The sequence below is a fragment of the Schistocerca americana genome, chromosome 5 (assembly GCF_021461395.2).
Source record: "Schistocerca americana isolate TAMUIC-IGC-003095 chromosome 5, iqSchAmer2.1, whole genome shotgun sequence".
Lineage (NCBI taxonomy): Eukaryota > Metazoa > Arthropoda > Insecta > Orthoptera > Acrididae > Schistocerca > Schistocerca americana.
This window is the reverse complement of record NC_060123.1, coordinates 344,082,701-344,103,711: the sequence shown is the minus strand read 5'-3', so window position 1 is coordinate 344,103,711 and position 21,011 is coordinate 344,082,701. Positions and strand designations below refer to the sequence as shown.

Below are 21,011 nucleotides of genomic sequence, written 5' to 3'. Positions count from 1 at the left end.
AGCCTGCAGTTTCGCACTGAGTAGTCAAGTTGTCCTATAGGTTTTTTTCCCATTACGTCAGCTGCGATAGATTAATGAAAAGAATCGGAAGCGAACATGAAATTTGTTTCCAGACGGCAAAGTGACTACGTCATATAATTGCTTCTGTCATTACACTTGTATAAGTGAGGACCGTCCGTTATGTCCATTTAGTAATGTACACGCTAAGAAAATAAAATAAAATAGAAGTTGACTTTAATGTAAATACGATAAATTTGAAATACCAATAGAGAGACTTCATGAAACTAAATTTGGCAATGTGTGACAATCCCTTCCATGTACGTGAGATGAGCGTAGATGAAAGGATGAAAGAGCCCTGCCGAATGAGGTTGAAGGTATCCACTGCAGTAAACACACACACACACACACACACACACACACACACACACACACACACACACACACACACACCATCACTCGCTTCTTAGACCGCGCCAATCCTGGGAGGACTACGAATGCTGCCTCCATCTCACCCCATCCCTTTCTCCTCCATGCTCCCCCCTTACCACACTACAAGCTATATTTTTGGAAGTTGTTTCATCTCCTTTTACCGCCCCGTCCGTAAAAACCATCTACCTGCAATGCTTTTTCCAAACCCATTTTATTATTTTGTATTGAATGTAATAAATATATACTCTTCAAAGTAGCACTTTAATGAACTATCGATACGAACACACGTACAGAGCAAATGTAATTTATCACTATAGTAAATAAATTACAAATTGTCCATTCATACTTTCTGTATAACAGGAAGTAAAACAATCTTTTGCATCCCCTTTATGGCCACGCAGCGCAGTTGGCGTGGGCACTCTCGACGTCGTCTTAGAATGGTCCGTATTGCAAGACAGACTATGCAGTTTCTTACTATTTTTGGTAGTAATGTTAGCTATTCCAGCCACAGATGCCACACTTTTCACTGCTGCATTTTTATATTTCATATCTCTCAAAGGTGTGCTTACCTACCAGTTAGATTCATATATACATCACTATTCCTTATAGTAGGACGGCACCCTTCGGATACTAAAGCTACATGATTGAACTGACTTTTTCCTTGCATTATCCATCCTTTAAGAACAGACGTAGAGCAAAATGCATCATTGTACTTAAACGTATGTATCTCTCAAAAATATTACAGCTAAAATAGTGAGACTTATGTACAACAGAATACTTCAGATTCTGCGCAACTTCTGTTTGAAAATGCTCATCGACATACATTTTTTAGGGATTTGAATTTTTAATTAACATTGTTTCTTTTCTCGTAAACTGCAATACAACTGGAATTTCACAGTTTACAGCTGCGTAAGAGGCTAATAAAACTTGTGGAACAGATTTTTGTTTAAGGTCATAGTTGATTTGAAATTAATTTTCAGTTTTGTGTTACTCTTGACTGCTCTATTTTTCTCTAATTTTAAAGGAGAATTTTACCAAGAGACAAGATAACGGGAAAGTGCTACACACGATTATTCAAGAAGTAATTCTTAAGAACTATGCAAAATTTCAGAATGTTAGCTTTTGCTGTTCCTGATGAAAAGTACATTACAGCTAAAAAAATCAGTTTATGGCAATTCACTTCACAGTTTTTATACGAGTTTGACAATATTGGTATATACCTCTATTGACTAATATTGTCCATAACCATGACCTTTATTCTCTTCTGCGTCTACCTGGAGTAACATTAGTTCTATCCACATAGTGAGAAATAAAAGACCAAAGGCATAGCTATTTTTAAAAGGGTTTCCGTAAACAGTAAAAAGCTACAGAAAAAATAAATAATATGGATCTTTTTCATCGAGAGCCTGTTACAATCATTCAGCAACGTGAAATAGTACACCTGTTATCGGCAAATGGACTCGACATCGCTAGGCAATTAGGTGAAAACTAGAACCGCTTTATTAGTGAGTATCGGTTTACATAGGTTGTTAGAACGAATAGCAAATACACTGAGAGCTCATGAAACCTCTTCACACGTCTCGAGGAGGGGAAGAAAGAGGTGTCAGAACTTCCGGCACTAGGATACACAACGAAACATTAGAATTATGATTTGCATAAGACATTGTGCAACAAATAAAAAATTCACCACTTTACGGAATTATGGGAGATTCGACGACGGACGTGGCTGGCAAGGAGCGAATTAAACTTTGTGTACGTTGCGTCAACCTTGGGACACTCGAAGTAAAAGAAGTTACTGTGTGTGTTTACAGTCCGCCGGCCTCTAGAGCAGAAACGCAGGCAACGAACACATCTAAGACTTTCTCTATGAACTGAGTTTCTACGTGCCCATAGTTTCGATGGTATGGTGTGAAAAATCCTTCCAGACCAGCCAAAGAGCTGTTACATCTGCTGCAGTAATTATTGTTTGGATCTTGCACTATATGAACTTTACAGAAGCTGTGATCCATTCTGCGATGTCTTGGCAACTGTGTAAGACGTCGCAAATTTAATGCTAGGCTCCACAAAAAGAGAAAAACATATGTATATATTTGCAACCATCTGGAGTCAACGAGATTAATCCAAATCTGAAAGTTTAACAGATGATACCAACCTTTCAGACCCAATGACCTGAAGGGGTTAATCCCTTTGAAACATTTCAGGGAAAGCTATGACCGGTCTCGGCAAACATTAGAAGAAATACTGAATGCCTAGAGCTCAATTAGAGACGACAGACTGTCACTCCTGCGGGGCTACGCCGACCAACTCAAAAAGTGTGAGCTACTTTTCACATGACAATCGCTATTGAAGGATTTGGACTACGCGAAGAAGTGGCCAGATCTTTATACGAGTAGAATATAAATTCTAATGTAGTTGGAGTGAAACGTTCTGTAAACGCTCTCTAAGCAGCTCTTGCTATTTTTAGATCTGCAGAAGTGTTTGATAAGCTGCTAGAGAAAGCCAAACATTGTTCTATGAACCAAAATCTGAAAGACTCAAATATATCATGACCAAGAAAAATACCAGCGAGACAAACACGCTATAACATTGTCTATTCTCGACGGGTTCTTCTGAACGCAGATTTATGAAAGGTGTGTTTAGAATTCTTGATCTCTTTCTGAATGAGACTGATCGAAGGTTCAACCACGACGGTCTAAAGCTTTTATTCCATCTTTTAAGAAATATTTGGTGCGTCGTCCCAAATAAATCCTCCGTCTATATGACGTCTGAACAGCTGCTCTTAATACACAAACAACAGACTAACTAGTAAACCTGTGATGCACAGCTCGGAATGCTGAGAACCATGTTTCCCCTATTGGAAGGCAACTGATTACTGATCGTGATATGGTTAAAGAATTGTTTCAGGATGTTATTCGCCTAATCACTCTGTCGTCAGCATCCTATGAGAGGTCATTCAGGGCCCTAAATCTTGCCTCAAATCAAAGACACAGTCGAGTCTCACCCAGATACTCCATGTTCATCTTAATCAAGGCAGGGCTGGAAAAATCTTATGCATATCATGAGAGAGTTTGTTTCATGCGTTACGGACAGGAGAGCTACTTTCGGAAGTTGTATATAAAAGTTCTAGAGTTTTAAAAAGAAACGAATGACATTAGGATTTTCTTTTTTTCCATTAAGATTTGATACACAGTGTTTCTAAAATCTAAAGTAACAGAAAAAACAACAAAAACACCAACAGTAGAATATAATAATAAAAATAATAATAAGAGCAGCAGCAGCAGCAGCAGCAGCAGCAAGAGGTGTGTCAGTGGCCGACTGTTATTGTTGTCTACCGTATATCTGAACTTCTGATCGTTGGAGCTTAGGGCCACTCAACGCTGAATTTCTGTTCGTAAGCAGCCTCAGGGGAAAGTAGGGCTAATGGCTTCCCACCTATGTGATGACTTTCAAGAAAATTAAGGGAATAAGATTTCGAAACAGCAGGACCTATAATATTCAGTTCAAATTTACGAATTTTGATATTAAGTCAATAGTTACTCTTTGCAAAGGAAGATGGTACTGACTGCCTAAACGTCACACCATTGACATACATGTTAGCCTAACGGTTTTTCTGAAACACGTATGTCTCACCTTAGACGAAAATAGGGAATAGGTTGGCTTCCCTCCCCCTTTCCCTTCTCCCCACCCCAAATGCTTCCAACAATCAGTGAATAGGTTTACTTGCCCCCCTACAAAAATGGGTGAAAGAGTTTGCTTCTGCGGTAACTAGAAAGATAGTTGGAACGCCAGTGATCCGACGAGTATTACTGCACATATACGGTACATAATCTAAGGCAAATTCGGAGTGGGATGTGGAACGTTGAGTACTACCGAACTGTTAGCCAAAGCTTAGACCAATACAGCCTGATCGGAATCTGATCCCACACCACTGTTCACAGCCTATGTTTTAAAGACAGGTGCGTAGATGCTTCTGTTCATGCAGATGTATTACTGTACCACGACATTATTGCTCCTGGTCTCCCGTGGCCCTTTTCGGAAAGACAACTGGGTAAGTTCCAAGAGTGTTTGCCTATCGAAGCGGCGGGTTCCAAACGATAGATATCGAACGTGTAATTCTAAATCGATCACGCGACGTATGGCGGGCGTTATGATAAATTATTTGTGAGATGCTAGGAAAACAAACGATTTATGGAGATAGTGAGTGGCATGTCTGGTATTGTAGACGTTTATTCGGCCGATTGCCTCACTTGGAAGAATGTAATTCCATGCTTGTGCAATGTAGAAAATTTTTTGAATTTTTGTCGGAAATGTGACACTACCCACGCATTGGATTGACATTGGCAGAGTCTACCCAGGTTACAGCTAAAAGGGAATGCTTCCCGTAGCATACACATCAAATGGATTTTCTGACGACGACAACGTCGACGACGAGTGAGGTAAGTCGTTTCCTTTGTAATTCCTATTTCATTAACGCTCTTTTGTCGTTGATGTAGTGACCACTATAAACATGCTCATAACATCAGACACCACAGTCGCGTGATCGATTTAGAATCCCACGTTAGATATCTATCGTTTGGAGACCGCGGCTTCGATAGGCATACGTTCTTGGAAATTACTCACGAGTGTACGTTACAGTAAACAAGTACCATAGTGTCTAAGGAAAACGCATCGCACTGTGAATTATTGCAAGATAGTTGTGCGTATACTACTGAGTGGTTCAGAGAGGTCTCGTAAAATATCAAGACGCTAAGCCGACTGAAGCGCCCTCGCTCCTAAGTGCAATACTACTGTCGTCGATTAACATTTGTAATGTGTTCTGCAGGCAGTGAATGCTGGTCACACACTGACAAAACATAGTTAAATAGCAGGCAGGCGTGGTACTTACCCCCTTGGCTCTGAATATCTGGCAGAACTTGTCCTGCGTGACGGGGTCCTCGGCGCACAGCACGAAGGCGACGCTCTCCAGCTGCTCGGCGAAGTCTATCTGCTTCTCGTCCCTGCCGGACAGACAACACAAGGCACCGGTCACAACACGCCACGCACTGAGGCGGTCCGCGCCACGGCCGCCGCAGCAGGCGCCGCCTACCGGAGGCCGGCGCGGCTTCAGCCGCCGCGCGGCGCGCTCGCTACATATGGGCATATCGTATCGCTCCTCTAGAAGGCCTGCCTGCCCTCAATGTCCTACGCTCGGCCAGGCGTGTAAAGTGGCGAAGGGAACTCGTTTAGTGCGGGTTCGCCAAGCTGCGACCGAGCAAAAACCCCACGTTCTAGGCTAAAACTGACCCCACGCGAGTAAGCTAATGGCACCTTTCCCTCGTTGCGCGTCTTGTCTGCAGTGAGGCCGTTACTGGCACTGCAATGGCGGCAGGGAGACACGACCTCATTGCAGCCTCTCGTGCCTGCTAGTTTCAGGTTCAGTGCTATTAACGTCATTGTCAGAAGAATACAGAAAAAATTGTCCTCTCGGACGTCACAGTCCTCTTTCTGACACACTATCAGTACAAAAATTTCGCCCTATGCACATTTTCGGTAGAAAATGGATTTTAAACAATGAAAACTTTATAACAGCGTAATAACATGCACGAGAAGTATCTTCATGCAACAAATCAGTTAGCAGAAATTGTAGATTGCTTAGTTAGAATACTCGAGATGCAGAGATTGATATTTACTTTCAAATTCGTATTTGTTGTTACTTAAGGAAGTGAGTTGAGTTGGCTCTTTTTTGCTTTGAGGTTAAGGGTGCAACTGAAAATGGACGGAGCAGATGCTGACAATGGACTGAAAACACAGAGGAGTACAGTGCGTGGTGAGAGTGCAGAGTAAATGCACAAAGACAAAATGCGGAATAGAAACGGATATACTGTCAGTATTATGTGGCCGAGCGGTTCTAGGCGCTTCAGTCTGGAACCGCGCGACCGCTACGGTCGCAGGTTCGAATCCTGCCTCGGGCATTGATGTGTGTGATGTCCTTAGGTTAGTTAGGTTTAAGTAGTTCTAAGTTCTAGGGGATTGATGACCTCAGACGTTAAGTCCCATAGTGCTCAGAGCCATTTGAACCATTCTTTACTAAGTAACTACAAGTGTTTTTGTAGCAAAACTGCGGTAATTGCTGTACGAAGATTTAGAATCCAGTTTCCATGGCACACAGATTAAAATTAACAAATGAGAACAGGTAAGCGTATTCTCGCAATCGAACCTTTAACGTCGTCAGATGAACCCAACCTTCTAACCATTACACACTGCACGTCGTACTGAATGAAGATAGTGTTGTACATGTGTTTCCAGTGTAGCCAAATTTCCATTTTATATCTAAAATATGCACAGGATGATACTATTATAGACATTTATATATTTCTGGCGCGCATGAATGGTGTTGTGAAGACCGAGTTGGTGAAATTTTTTTTTTTTTCCATGCGTGTACTTCAAAAATTATTGAGCACTGCTACCAGCATTGACAGAGCTATTATCCGGAATTCTTTCACGCAACAATATAAAACACAGAAAGTCATCATTACACATTTAATTCTAGTGTACAGGGTGAGTCACTACTATTGCCACCAAGAAAAGCTCCGAAAGTATGATAGGAGCTGAAAAGTTTGTGGGACAAATGTTGCATGGGACAACGGGGGCCATAATATGATGTTGGTCTTTTGTTGTTACGTCGGGTCGCCTCAGAGATATACAGGTCACTATTGCTTTTTTAAATGGGATGCTATAGTTTGGTACTCATTTTCTGTTAGCAGCTATCGAGACGAATCCAATGATGTGTAACCATAAGGTCTTTGAAGGTGAACGAAGGTCACAAAGGCGGCATGAACTTCCATTTACAAAAGGTGTTCGAAGTGATGGCGATTGGTATCAATGCAGTGCTGAAATCTTCTTTTCATGGATTGAGTGGTATTCCTTATCACATCGGCACTTATCGAAGCACGTGCTCTGATATTTCTTTCTCGTATATCGTGCAAATCGTTAATATTCGTCGAATACGGCGTATCCATCTAACGTGCCATTGACGTGTAAACACCATTCGACGGTTTCGCAATACAACACTAATAGGAACGGTAAGACTAGTATCGTCGAATCAAGCGAATGTGAATTATGTATTCCTTCGAAGAACAAGTCGATATGCTTCTCATTTACGGAGAATGTCAACGAAATTCAGTGAGAATTAGAGACTTATACGCTGAAAGATTTCCTCAACGTACTCATCCTACGCGTCGTACATTTAAATATGTGTATGATAAATTGAGAACAACTGAATCTTTAACGCATCGGAAACATATCCGGCAAAGGAAAGTTACTAACGAAGAAACGGAAACAGGTACTATTGCCACTGTGGTTCGAGATCCTAGTATTAGTTCGCGTCAAATCGCAAGGGAATCTGACAGAGTAGTGTTGTTCGTGTTCTGCATCGCCATGAATATCATCCTTACCATATCAGTGTCCACCAAGAATTAACTGGTACGGGTTGTATGCGTCGCATTGAATTCTGCCGATGATCTCAACTTCAGATTCAGAGGAATGACCCATTTATTAATTTGATTTTATTTACTGACGAGGCTACATTCGCGAACCCTGGAAATGTTAATTTGCATAACATGCATTACTGAGCAACTGAAAAAGCATGTTTGCTGCGACAAGTTGTATACCAAAACCCGTGGTCGGTGAACGTATAATGTATGGTGTGGGATTCTGGAGGACAGAATTATAGGCCCCTATTTCATCGAAGGAAATCTTAACGGTAGGAAGTACACTACATTCCTGTAACAAACATTAGGTCTGTTATTGGAAGAAATATCTTTAGGAACAAGGAACAAAAAGTGGTATTAACACGATGGGTGTCTGGCACAAGTTTCACTGATGGCTAGATATATATATGGCGTGTGACGAGGGCCTCCCGTCGGGTAGACCGCTCGCCTGGTGCAAGTCTTTCGATTTGACGCCACTTCGGCGACTTGCGCGTCGATGGGGATAAAATGATGATGATTAGGCCAACACAACACCCAGTCCCTGAGCGGAGAAAATCTCCGACCCAGCCGGGAATCGAACCCGGGCCCTTAGGATTGACAGTCCGTCGCGCTGACCACTCAGCTACCGGGTGCGGACTGATGGCTAGAAATGAGTTGCGGAGACGATTCCCAAATCGTTGGACTGCACGCGGAGGAGATGTATCGTAGCTGGCTCGTTCACCAGACTTGACTCTTCTGAATCTTTTCTTGTAGGGAATCGTAAAAGACATTTTTATAAAGACGTTCCAACTACACCTGAAGATATGCGAGAGAGAATTGTCAGACCATGTGCTTCGATAAGTGCCGAAGTGATGAGGAATACCACTCAATACATGATAAGAAGATTACAGCACTGCATTGATACCAATGATCATCACTTCGAACACCTTCTGTAAATGGACGTTCATGTCACCTTTGTGACCTTCGTTGACCTTCAAGGACCTTACTGTTACACATATCACTGGATTCGTCTCGATAGCCGCTATCATAAAATCAGTACCAAACTATTGCATCCCACTAAAAAAAAGTTAATCTTCATATCTCTGAAGCGACCCCACCTAGCAACGAAAAACCAACGTTATATTATGGTCCCTGTTGTCCCATGCAACTTTTGTCCCACAAACTTTTCAAACTATCACACTTTCGGAGTTATTCTTGGTGGCAATAGTTAGTACCTCACCCTCCGTAAGCATTTTCTTTAACGCACATCAGCGGCCTCTGACCAGTTTCCAAGGATGTTAGTTGAGCTCTCGATCAGGCGAACAATAAAAAACTTGTACCCATATTACAGGATCATTGTATAAGTCTTAATCTTGCATCAAACATATATCAAATGTACTTCACCAATCTTGTTGAAAAACCAGTAAGGAGCGAGGAAATGGACTTGAGTGGACAGTCAAAACTAGTCAATTCTATCATGAAGGTAGTCGTAGAGAAAACAGATTGGAGAAAGGATTGACTAGCACTGAATACGTAGCATAGATTTAAATCTGTGCCGTAGGGCCATAGGTGTAGTCATGGTCGAACTAATTAAAAGATTTTTGAGAGAAAAGGAGAAATAACTACATACTGTTAAGGCTCAGAATTGTTACTATCCATGTTAACTTTAAATCTGCCCTTGGCAAATTTTAAGAATGGCCTTCCCGTCTTAAAATGTAAAAATCATTATTTTATAAACCGTTAATGCTAAGTTGACTAGGTGTCAGAAATGTTACCTATGATGGGAAGGGATCATTCATGGCTTCATTGTGGAAAGTAAAGATGACATGCTGTTAACAGTAGTTTGCGAATAGTTCTAGTATTTTACCACATGTCTTTTGCATTTACGATAACTGGTATATGAATAGTAAATTGAATGTTTCAAATAAGAAACAAAACGCTGTAAAATGTACGACAATGTCTCGGTCATTTCGGCTACAGCATCATATGTTATTGTTAAGCCCTTCCGATGCTGTGAACAAGACGCAGAGAAAATCTCCACTCTCTATTTAATTTTGGTTCATATCATGTCAACACGTTCGTTACTGGCGGTCACACACACAAAAAAAAAGAAAACTCTCCGTCCCAACATGCATGGGAAGGCCCAACGGTACCGACCGGCCGCCGTGTCATCCTCACACACAGGCGTCACTGGATGCGGATAGAGGGCCATGTGGTCAGCACACCGCTCTCACGGCCGTATGTCAGTTTACGAGACCGGAGCCGCTACTTCTCAATCAAGTATCTCCTCAGCTTGCCATACAAGGTCTGAGTGCACCCCGATTGCCAATAGCGCTCGGCAGACTGGATGGTCACGCATACAAGTGCTAGCCTAGCCCGACAGCGCTTAACTTCGAGGATCTGACGGGAACCGGTGTTACCACTGCGGTAAGGCCGTTGGCGTCATACAACAGAAGAAAAATTATTGATCATTTCGCAGACAGCTGTTTGCCGATCTCCAAATACCAACTTTTAATGAGAAATGTATGAATAGAGATAATTTTAATTAAACTTCCAGTTCTTAAACAACAGTAAGATAGAGACTTTAAACTCCGCAAGAATAATGTTCACATTGCTGAACGAATCGTTAACTCTGCAGCGGAGTGTGCTCTGTGTTGGAGATTCTTGGCAGAATAAAACTGTGTGTCAGATTGAAACCCGAACTCGAAACCTTTCCTTTCACGGACTGTCCTCTTATCAACTTACACTGTAGTTTCAAGGTCTTCATGATCAATAGAATCAGTAACTGCTGTGCTAGACAATCTGTGTCCACAGTTACAGATAGCCTCATTACCAGTAACTGTGCGTTCTTGAAGACTCAACTCGGGTTTAGACAATAACACAGGGAGTTACTTGTCACATATTATAATTGAGCATCACTACAGCGCATGTTCAAACTGTCGCTACAGCTAACGGAAGGCATAGAAGCGGGAGGCCTGTTACACCATAGCTGACTGAGTTAGCAGGGTTTGCTAAGGCGGAAAAGGCTGAATGCTATTGTCAGGCATAAAGCAATGCGACAGTTGTGTCATGACAGGTGAACATTCCTAAGGCCGCTGTGTGGAAGAAAGGTTGGATCATAACGTTCTTTGAACGTCGAGTTCATAAAAAAAGGAGCTTAAGTTCCAATTCGATAAGAAAGCGATAGGGGACAGACCAAAGCTAGATTTTAACTAATCATTCTAGCATTCGCTTTGAGTTATACAGAAGAAAAAACAACGAAAAATTAAGACGTTTTTATTTATTAGTCTTTTACATTCCCGCTATTGGGAACGTCCTATCTACTGAGTTACAGCTACTGTTTAAAAACAATTTACATGCATTGTGTATCTACATGATAAAAAAACTGATAATGAGGAGGGTGTTACAATGGGGTGTTGGGACTCAGGTTTACGGGAGAAAATTGAAGTGGTTCTTGTTTTTGTAGCTGAGTGCGTTGTTAATGAGATGGTGTAGGATATGGCTGGGAGACGGTGGCTGAATCAGAACTGTTGCACGGCTTTTTGAACCTTCGCTCCGAATCGAGTTTCTTAACCGCTTCACTTTATCTCACTATTCTAAAGGTGCTTCGAAACATTCTGAAACTGTATCTGTACAAGATTCATCTCGCACAACATCTTAAACAACAGACGGCACATCATTTTAACGATTTTGTTTTTCTCTTCTTCGCGAGGATTGACAATGACTTTCCTCGTGCAGTCATTTCATGAAAGACACCGGAAATGTTTGGAAAAAATAGTTCAAATGGCTCTAAGCACTATGGGACTTAACATCTGAGGTCATCAGTCCCCTAGACTTAGAACGACTTAAACCTAACCAACCAAAGGACATCACACACATCCATGCCCGAGGCAGGATTCGAACCTCCGACCTTAGCAGCAGCGTGGTCCCGGGCTGAAGCACCTAGAACCGCTCGGCCACATCGGACGGCGGAAATGTTTGAAACTTAATCTGCCAGGGCTCTCCCGAAAGAAGATTACATTTTCGCCTGCAGCAACAATAGCGGGGTTAGAACGGCCATATTGTTTGTCTGAGCGTTTGTCCGTTCAGTCGGCATTCGTTGTGCCAGCGTGAGATTCGTGTCGTTTCCACTCATTTCACAATAAAAATGTGTGCCTCAACTGAAAATCCCACGAGTTGTGAACTGCGGTCAGTAATAAGGTTTCTGATCGCAAAAGACTATAAACCGATTGAAATTTTTGGGCAACGTGCACGGAAACAACATAATCACTGAAGGTGGAGTCCACCAGATGAAGAGGTGGGTAGACGACCAAGCATTGTGACTGATGAACTGGTTTCAAAAGTCATGAGAAGATTCACATTGTGACTGATTGACTGGTCGCAAAAGTCATGAGAAGATTCAAGAAAACCTCCGATTCACAACGACGAAGCTCTCGTTTAGTTTGTCGCTAATTTCACGAAGTTTATTGCATCAGATCGTTGCACAGAAGCTAGGCTATCACAGATTTTGTGCAAGATGGGTATCAAAAATATTCACAGAAAACCGCAAGAATGAGCGTGTGTGGCTGCATCATTGACATTTCTGGACTCTTATGAAAAATATGGCGACTCGTTATTTGATGAAATCGTAACTGGAGACGAGATTTTGGTCAAACATGTGACCTGGGAAACGAAATTACAGTATATGGAGTGGCACACAAAAATCCCTCCGAAAGACCAAAAAAAAGTTTGCGAACATACTCTGGGAAAAAAACATTATGGTGACTGCTTTTTGGGATTTTTTGAGCGCGGCAGAACAATAAACGAGGCGAGGTATATTCAAACTCTGGAAAACTTAAGAAGAGCAATTCAGAATGAGCCTAGAGGGAAGTTGACCTTAGAAAAGTTGCTCTTGCACGACAACGCTCGATCACACACGGCAAATCACTCTCGGGAAGCATTCGATGCTTTTAAGTGGGAGGTGTTTCCTCATCCGCCGGACATCCCGGATCTTGCATCCAGTGACCACCTCCTGTTTCCAGCGTTGAAGACTGGTTCGCAATGCGGTACTCTGACGACGACGCGGAACTGCGGGAGAACGTGACTAACTGGTTGAAGTCTCAGGCGGCAGAATTTTATGAAATGAATTTCAAAGTTTGTTTGCCGCTATGATAAGTGTTTAAATTTGTGTGTAGACTATGTTGAAAAGTAGTATTTAAGTGTCGCTTGCAAATGAATAAAACCGAGCGAGTTGGCGCAGTGGGTAGCACACACTCGACTTGCATTCGGGAGGACGACGGTTCAAACCCGTGACCGGCCATCCTGATTAAGATTTTCCGTGATTTCCCTAAATCGTTTAGGTAAATGCTGGGATGATTTCTTTGACAGGACGCGACCGACTTCCTTCCCCATAGTTCCCCAATCCGATGGGACCGATGACCTCGCTGTTTGGTCTCCTCCCCCAAATCAACCGACCAACCAAATGAATGAAACATCGTTTTATCTATACATTTTTTCTCTATTTTAATGCCAAAACATAATCTACCTGCTGGATGACCCTCGTATATCCATGACTTACTTCCTTGTGATCGGAATACGACATTGCTATTTCTTATTCACCGCACGTACAAATTTTGTCTGAAGGATTTCAACTGTTTCGAAACAGTGAGAGCATATGCAAACCCGAAAATAATGAAATGTTTTCTCAAATGCTCCGTATAACACTACAACTTCAGTCGTCCTCAAACGTACTTAAACTCACTTAAACTTATTTAACTATACATTTTCAATTTGATGTAAACTATACCATATGTGTATGCATTTGTTTTAAGTAATTTACCAGATGCAGTTAAGTTATCGAACAGAAAATCGAGATGTTTTGAATTACTGTAGTTAATAACTGAAGAAACCGACTGTGTAGTGGAAGTGAACTAGAGAACCAACCAGAGAGCACATCAGTTTAGTCTCTTCTAATTATTTGCTCCTGACATCTTGTTGTCTGTTTCTTTTATATTTGTGCAATTGTAGTCAGTATTCATTCGTTCATTTAGCTTTCTCTCCAAATACGTGTTGCTGCAAGTTCTTTTCCTCATCCAGTCTCAGCAGGAACATTTCTCCGTAATATCCATAGCTGCAACTTTGGTCGCAAACTTTGCACTGACTCGAAGGAGACGTGCAATTCTTCATCAGCAGAATGTGCGTATGTTTGATGGAGAAACGAACTTCTTATGTGCCGCTATTTGGAAGGCATATGCTATGTGCTGTATGTCATCCACTTTCTTCCTTCTACATGGCTGGCCGGTGTGGCCGAGCGGATCTAGGCGCTTCAGTCTGGAACCGCGCGACCGCTACGGTCGCAGGTTCGAATCCTGCCTCGGGCGTGGATGTGTGTGATGTCCTTAGGTTAATTAGGTTTAAGTAGTTCTAAGTTCTAGGGGACTGAAGACCTCAGATGTTAAGTCCATTAGTGCTCAGAGCCATTTGAACCATTTGAACCTTCTACATACCCACTCTACAATAATATAAACACAACACAACAGGTCACACCAAATTTCATTGACAGATTGGAGAAATACCACAGCAAACAAATATTAAGACATTGGATCCGGAGAATTGAAATTCCCAGCTATAAATTTTGATTTAGATTTATAACGGTTGCCAGCAACAGCTTTCAGCGAATTATGGGATCTTTCTACGTTTAATCCAAGCATTTTCTTCGCTCCTAATGACCGCAACGCCAGTATGAAAACACTAACAGTCCATGACTTTTTTCGAGAGATAGGAAAAAAAAATTGTAGGAAATTGTCCACGCAACCTGTAAGTAGAGTTCAAAACATTACTACTTAATAGGAAATACCAACCACCGGAACTGTTTATAACTTACAGGCACAATGACAAAAATGTAAATAAAATAGCTAACATATGTACATATTTCAGGCCACTGATGATGCCTTGCAGAAAATAAAGGCGAAACGCGTATGGCACTAAAATTGTGTTTTATTCAGTTGCTGTCAGACGGTCCATAAGTAAAAATTATTAATATACCGTAATATTACACGCAACTGAGGAGGACAGGACTATAAAAGTTGAAGGAAAAAGAAGGTCTGTTCAGGTGATCTATTGGTGCAAATACTTGCGAGAACGCTTCCTGCGACTGACTTATGTGATCACTGATAGCCTATAACTGTTTCCGATTTTTTTAAGCATTGCGTGAGCATGTATTATTAAATTAACTCTACCTTGAGGAGTAATTAAGAAAAATGAAATTATGTTCTTTTTTGTAATAATAAGAGACACAACTATTTGGTTTTGTAATTTGGCTTTCATTGGTAGTGAAAGTCAAAGCAAAACCGTATAAAGAGAGTTTTGCAAGATGAGGAAATAATCGGCGGAAAACTTTAGATGAAAGACGGTAAGTATCATAAACTTCCAATGAGATTGATTAAGTGATTGTGAATAGTGAATGAGACATGTTACGATGAAAGTTACTCAGTGTGTTATCTGACAGCAGCTACGGCTGGCTACAGGCCTCAAGGATGATTGTGAGGCAGATTTTATCACTGTTGGAAATGTGTCTAATTAAAGTCAATTTGTGTAGAGGTCCCCGTCGGATAGCGAGGCAGGACGGAGCGGCTCTTTCGCCAGCTGCGCCAGGGGAGCTATTAATTGGCCGCGGCGGTGCACCGTTTTTCCTCGAGGTGGGACGATTTGCGCTGGAGTTCCCTTCGGCGGGACGCCGCGTAAAAAAACTTGAGTGGCGAGGCAAGCGTGTACTGCCATCCGTGGCCGCAAACGCACGTGCGTTTCCACTGCGGTTCGTCGCCACGGGTCACAAAACCGACCTCAAATACTGTTGAGAACTCTAAAGCAAGCATGATTCATTAACCGTATTAATTTCTTAATAACTTATTTATCTTTGTTTGCCAACTCAGTCAGAGACTTATGAGTAATATGCATAAACTTCTTTTCTACGTCGACGTAAATATCCCTCAAGCCATGCTGGAGGGCGTGGTGGGGAAATGCATCCAATTTATCTGTCCAACCACTTCCGATTCGACTGGTTAATGGAAAGCAGAAAATTTCCCTGTGGCTCAACACGCAGCCTTATATTTCTTATCCTGTTACATTCAGCGGGATACCACCAACGCTGTACTCAAAAGCTACCGGATCTCTTTTCCAGTACGGTTTTTTAAAGCAAGATTCCACATGGTACACCAAACAAAACATACAGGGGCTCTTCTCCGTCCTGATGAATAGCGGCCGTACACCGATTCCATTGCATATTGTGAATTGCAATGTAGATTTTATCTGCAACTCTCTTCGCTGTTACTAGAGAAGAGCATCACAATTCTTATACAAGTACCTAATACATCGTTATCCTCATTTGTAGCAAATATTGTGAGAAAAATTAAGTTCTTTATTTTCGTTAATACGAAAAACGAAGCACTGAAATTTGCTCTCTATCTTGGAAACAAAGAGCAATCAGTTGACTACATAAACTCAGCTGATTTCTGAAAGACTAAAAACTGTCTATACCATAAACTTCCTTTTTTTCTAGTTTTCTTCTTCTTTTTCTTGACTGTCAGTTATCGCTGCTACCACTCCTCTCAGTTTTATATTGTTCTCCCCATTTCTTGTTATGGCATTCAGCAAATCTTATATTTTCGTACCATGGCAACCCACAGCCTTCCTTACACAATAGTTACTGAGACTTTAGACTGTTCTGAAACTATAATGTGCTATGGCTGCACTGCACTGTTACTGCGTTCTAACCAGCGATGTTCCGTGGATTTTAATTTGGTTGATTTTTCTAAATAGTGTTTAAGGGAGTCTATGCTCACACTTTCTGATTATAGCATTTGGTCAGGCCTATCATGGTAGTCTGGGCTTTTGTTCCCGGCCGACTGTATTGCCTTGATCAAGTATTGGGTTACAAGGAAACTTGCAAGTGGGCACACCTGGTATGCCTACAGATTCCCGCCAATGGCCACAAATTTGCTTCAAGGGTGCTATAGGGTAATTTGTCTCTTTAATGTCCTACACCTGTCACGTGTTAAAAAAATTAACAAATAAAAACCTCTTTGGTTGGTGCTGCATACATCATATTTTACCGCAGCGAGCATATGCACTGGGTGTCAATTGTTACGGTGCAACTTTTTGGCAGTGCATGCCATATGTGAGCTGTACATCTGTTTTAATCGTACTTAAGTGCTTTAGTTGAAGCCTGAGTACTGAAGACTAATGAACCCTTTTGCAGGCTCTCATTTTAAGGGTGTGACTTTTTTCTATATTCATTTTTGTCATATCAAGATTTTGAAGTTTAAATTCTGTTGTACACGCACATTTTTTTTTTAAGGTTTTCATTTTGAACTTATTGCCTAGCGTGCCTGTTGTAATTTTTCATCAGACATGGAGTATTTTCTGTAGTAATAATTAATATAATTTTAATAGTTGTTCAATTCGTTAAACGTGAATGCAAATGGTGCAGATGAGCAAAATTATCGACTTTCATGTCCTACTTGCCAAAAAAAAAAAAAAAAAAAAAAAAAAGTTCAAATGGCTCTGAGCACTATGGGACTTAACTTCTGAGATCATCAGTCCCCTAGAACTTAGAAATAACCTAAGGACATCACACACATCCATGCCCGAGGCAGGATTCGAACCTGCGACCGTAGCGGTCGCGCGGTTCCAGACTGCAGCGCCTAGAACCGCTCGGCCACAATGGCCGGCACTCGCCAAAAGAGATATTGTATGTAAGCTGAGAAGCACCATATAGCACTGATGGACTGTAAGCCCTCTGAACGGTTTTAGTTAGAACGTTCAAATTGCACGGTTGGCCGCGGGCCATCATGGAAATTAGTATGCGCAATATTGTTTGGTTTAGCGACGAAGCGCACTTTCATTTGGATTGGTTCGTCAATAAGCAAAAGTGGCTCATTTGAGGGACTGTGAAAGCGTATTTCGCGATCAAGAAGTCTCTTCACCTTCATCGAGTGACTGTGTGATGTACGACGTTCAATCATGGAATAATCGGTGCGATATTCCTTGATGGTACAGTGACTGCCGTTTGGTACGTGAAGGTTTTGGAAGATGATTTCATCCCCATTATCCAAAGTGATCCTGGTTTCGACAAGATGTGGTTCTTGCAAGACGGAGCTCGACACCATCGAAGCAGGAGTGTGTCAGATGTCCTGGATGAGCACTTTAGGGACAGCATTCCGTCTCTGGGGTACCCAGAGGCCACTGGCATGGGCCTCGATTGGTCGCCATATTCTCCGGATCTGAACACATGCGACTCCTTTTTGCGGGGCTATATTAAAGACAAGGTGTACAGCAATAACCTCAAAACCATTGCCAAGCTCAAAAGAGCCATTAAGGAGGTCATCGACAGCGTCGATATTCCGACACTTCAGCGGGTCGGGCAGAATTTTACTATTCGTCTGCGCCACATCATCGTCAATGATGGCAGGCATATCGAACGTGTCATAACCTAAATCCGAATATCTGCAGTGACGTTTAAATGTTGAATAAAGTGTGTGCATGCTGTAGTTTGTAACTAATTAACGTTTCTTTCATGTAGTTCAATAATTGCCACCCTGTATGTCAATATATAGATATATGTATGAGCGGCAACGATATTACTGAATGAAGGCAGCTTGCGACGGACAGTTGTTAAAAAAGGTATTAAATCTAAATAAGCAGCTAAAAATTTTATCTTATTCTTCTTCTCTTGTTCAATGGATTTCATTATATCTACGATCGTATTTGCATTGCCTCTGAGCGTTGCGTATCTTGTTAAAAGTCCCCAGCTTTCACAGCTTGTCAACTGTCACCAGTTTTTGCAGCCGGATAACGTTTTAAACTTCTTTCTCCATCCCAGAATGAGCACATTTATTACTTCAAATTACGACATATCCTTCTGGAAATATGGGATGGAACGGTTCGGTTACCTTGGCTTCTGATCATACAAGGCGATTATGGCGTGTCCTACGACTGTAGATCTGTTACTAAAATAAATATTTGCCTGCAACAGGAAAATAGTAGTTACGTAGATTTATGTAGAGGAAACTACTTAGTCGTCATATTTTCTTTCGAAGCAGACTCTATTGAAGGAAAGTCTAACTGGGTTCCTAAACGTTTCCGTTACAAGGTTTTATTCGAGTGTGCTCGTAAGAATGTACTAACGGGTAGAACAGCTACTGAGTGAGGATGCGTGTTGTAACACGAATACCTCTCTACACGACGAAAGACCAGGATCATACATACTTTACGCTGCGCATTTTCTTTGAGAAGTAGTTGTATTACTTTTCTCTCTCTCTCCTTAATATCAATTTCTTCCTCTTTTTATAATTTGTCTGTCTTGAATGTTCGGCATCCACTGATTGCATAAATTTGGTTTTTACATCTACATGACTCCACAATAAAGTGCCTGGCAGGCGTTTGTTCGATGAACCACCTTCAACCTATTTCTCTGCCATTTCACTCTCGAACAGCGCGCGGGAGAAACGAATCTTAAATCTTACCGTGCAAGCTATGATTTCTCTTATTTTAATACGATGATGATTTCTTCTTATGCAGGGTGGCGCCAACAAAATATTTTCGCAATCGGAGAAAGAAGTTAGTGATTGAGATTTCGTGAGAAAATCTCGCCGCAGCGATAAACCCCTTGTTCGATGAGGTTTCGGGATTGCACCCGAATCATGTTTACTTCTTGCCACGATATTTCGACTGGCAAGCGTCCAGCCATCTTCAGGCGAGTGTCCTCCCTGTTCCAAGAGTCGAAAAAGAACGAGTCTAACAACATTTTGCAGATACCGAGTACTTGTTAGTGTCCCCTCCAGGAACACCAAAGGTGGATGAGAGTTGCAGCCTATCGCACGCCAGACCATAGAGCCTGCGGTGCGAGCAGTGGAGTTTGGATAAATGCAGTCTTCGAGAAATTGATCACCACGTCTATGTCGTACGCGTAAACGGCCATCACTTGCATCCAGGCAGAGTCTGCTTTCATCGCTGAAGACCACGGCACGCCGTACCATCTTCCAAGTGATCTACTGACGGCACTAATCGAGCCGTGCAAGTCGATGCTGTGCCGTGAGTGGAAGGCGTGTTAGAGGTGCGCGTTCCCGTTGTCCCGCTGCAAATAATCGGTTTGCAACAGTTTGCGCTGACACGTCTGGTCTCACGAACCCTCTTATCTGTACTTCGGTAGCTGTACGATCTGCGACTGCTGCCTTTACAATACGACGATCCCGGTTGGCGTCTGTGCTGCGTGGACGTCCAGAACCTCGTCTACGTGTGTGAGAGTGTTCACGTGACCACTGATAACATCAGCACGTTCAGGTTATGTGGCACTTTTATGAAAGGACCATCCCGCCAGTCGGAAGGCCACAATTTGACACTTGCGAATTCGCTCGGTTGGCTCTACGAAGCAAGGCTGCGTCTCCATGGCACTGTTACCTTCTTGCTTCACATGTTTGCACCACATTGAGCCTTCTGGCTGTGAGCATTCCCTATTAAAGGGTAGACACAATTGATAGTCTGGTAGCTATCTGGTTGAAGAACACGTTGAAGCGATTTTCAGTACATCTACTATCCCCCCAGGTGGCATATGCCGTCATCGGATCAAAATCACCGTCGTCTTCCCATGTGTACCAATTTTTATCCGTCAGTGTACTGATGCAGTAGAGTGAAGGAATATGGAAATGTCGAAGATGATATGGGAACTTTAACGAGTAAAGGCTTATTATATCAGGTGAAGAAGAGTATGAAAAGGAGGATGAAGTATATTGAGCACCATAATCTTTTTGCCTACGTCATTGGTAAATATAACATAGTTCATACAGCCGGGAATCTGGAAAGCTAACTGGTGAAGTGACGTACAGCTATGAAAGAGTGTTTCTTGCACAAATGCAGAGTAGACTACGCACTCGCGCGTACAATTACCGTGATGTGTACGTACTCCGAGAGCCAGCCGTGTAGCATTAAAGCGTGCACGCGAGTCACTCGCTTCCGTGAGACGGAGTAGTAACATGCAAATGAAGCGGTTCGGAGCCGCATGGTAATGTTCGTAGAACCAGTGCAGTTTCTCTGTCGTTGCGGAACACAGCGTAAATCTGCAGAGCCTAACAAGGAAACTACTTCCAAACAAAGCATATT

The 21,011-nt window shown here is 42.1% G+C and overlaps 1 protein-coding gene across 1 annotated transcript in view; it reads right to left on the bottom strand.

Annotated features, from left to right (window-relative positions):
• LOC124616366 (NADPH oxidase 5) overlaps positions 1-21,011 on the bottom strand; it is a 450,136-nt gene that overhangs the window by 254,964 nt on the left and 174,161 nt on the right. Inside the window, exon 3 of the mRNA XM_047144676.1 lies at positions 5,315-5,426. Within this exon, the coding sequence (XP_047000632.1) occupies positions 5,315-5,426 (112 nt within the window). The remainder of the gene's footprint in view (positions 1-5,314; positions 5,427-21,011) is intronic.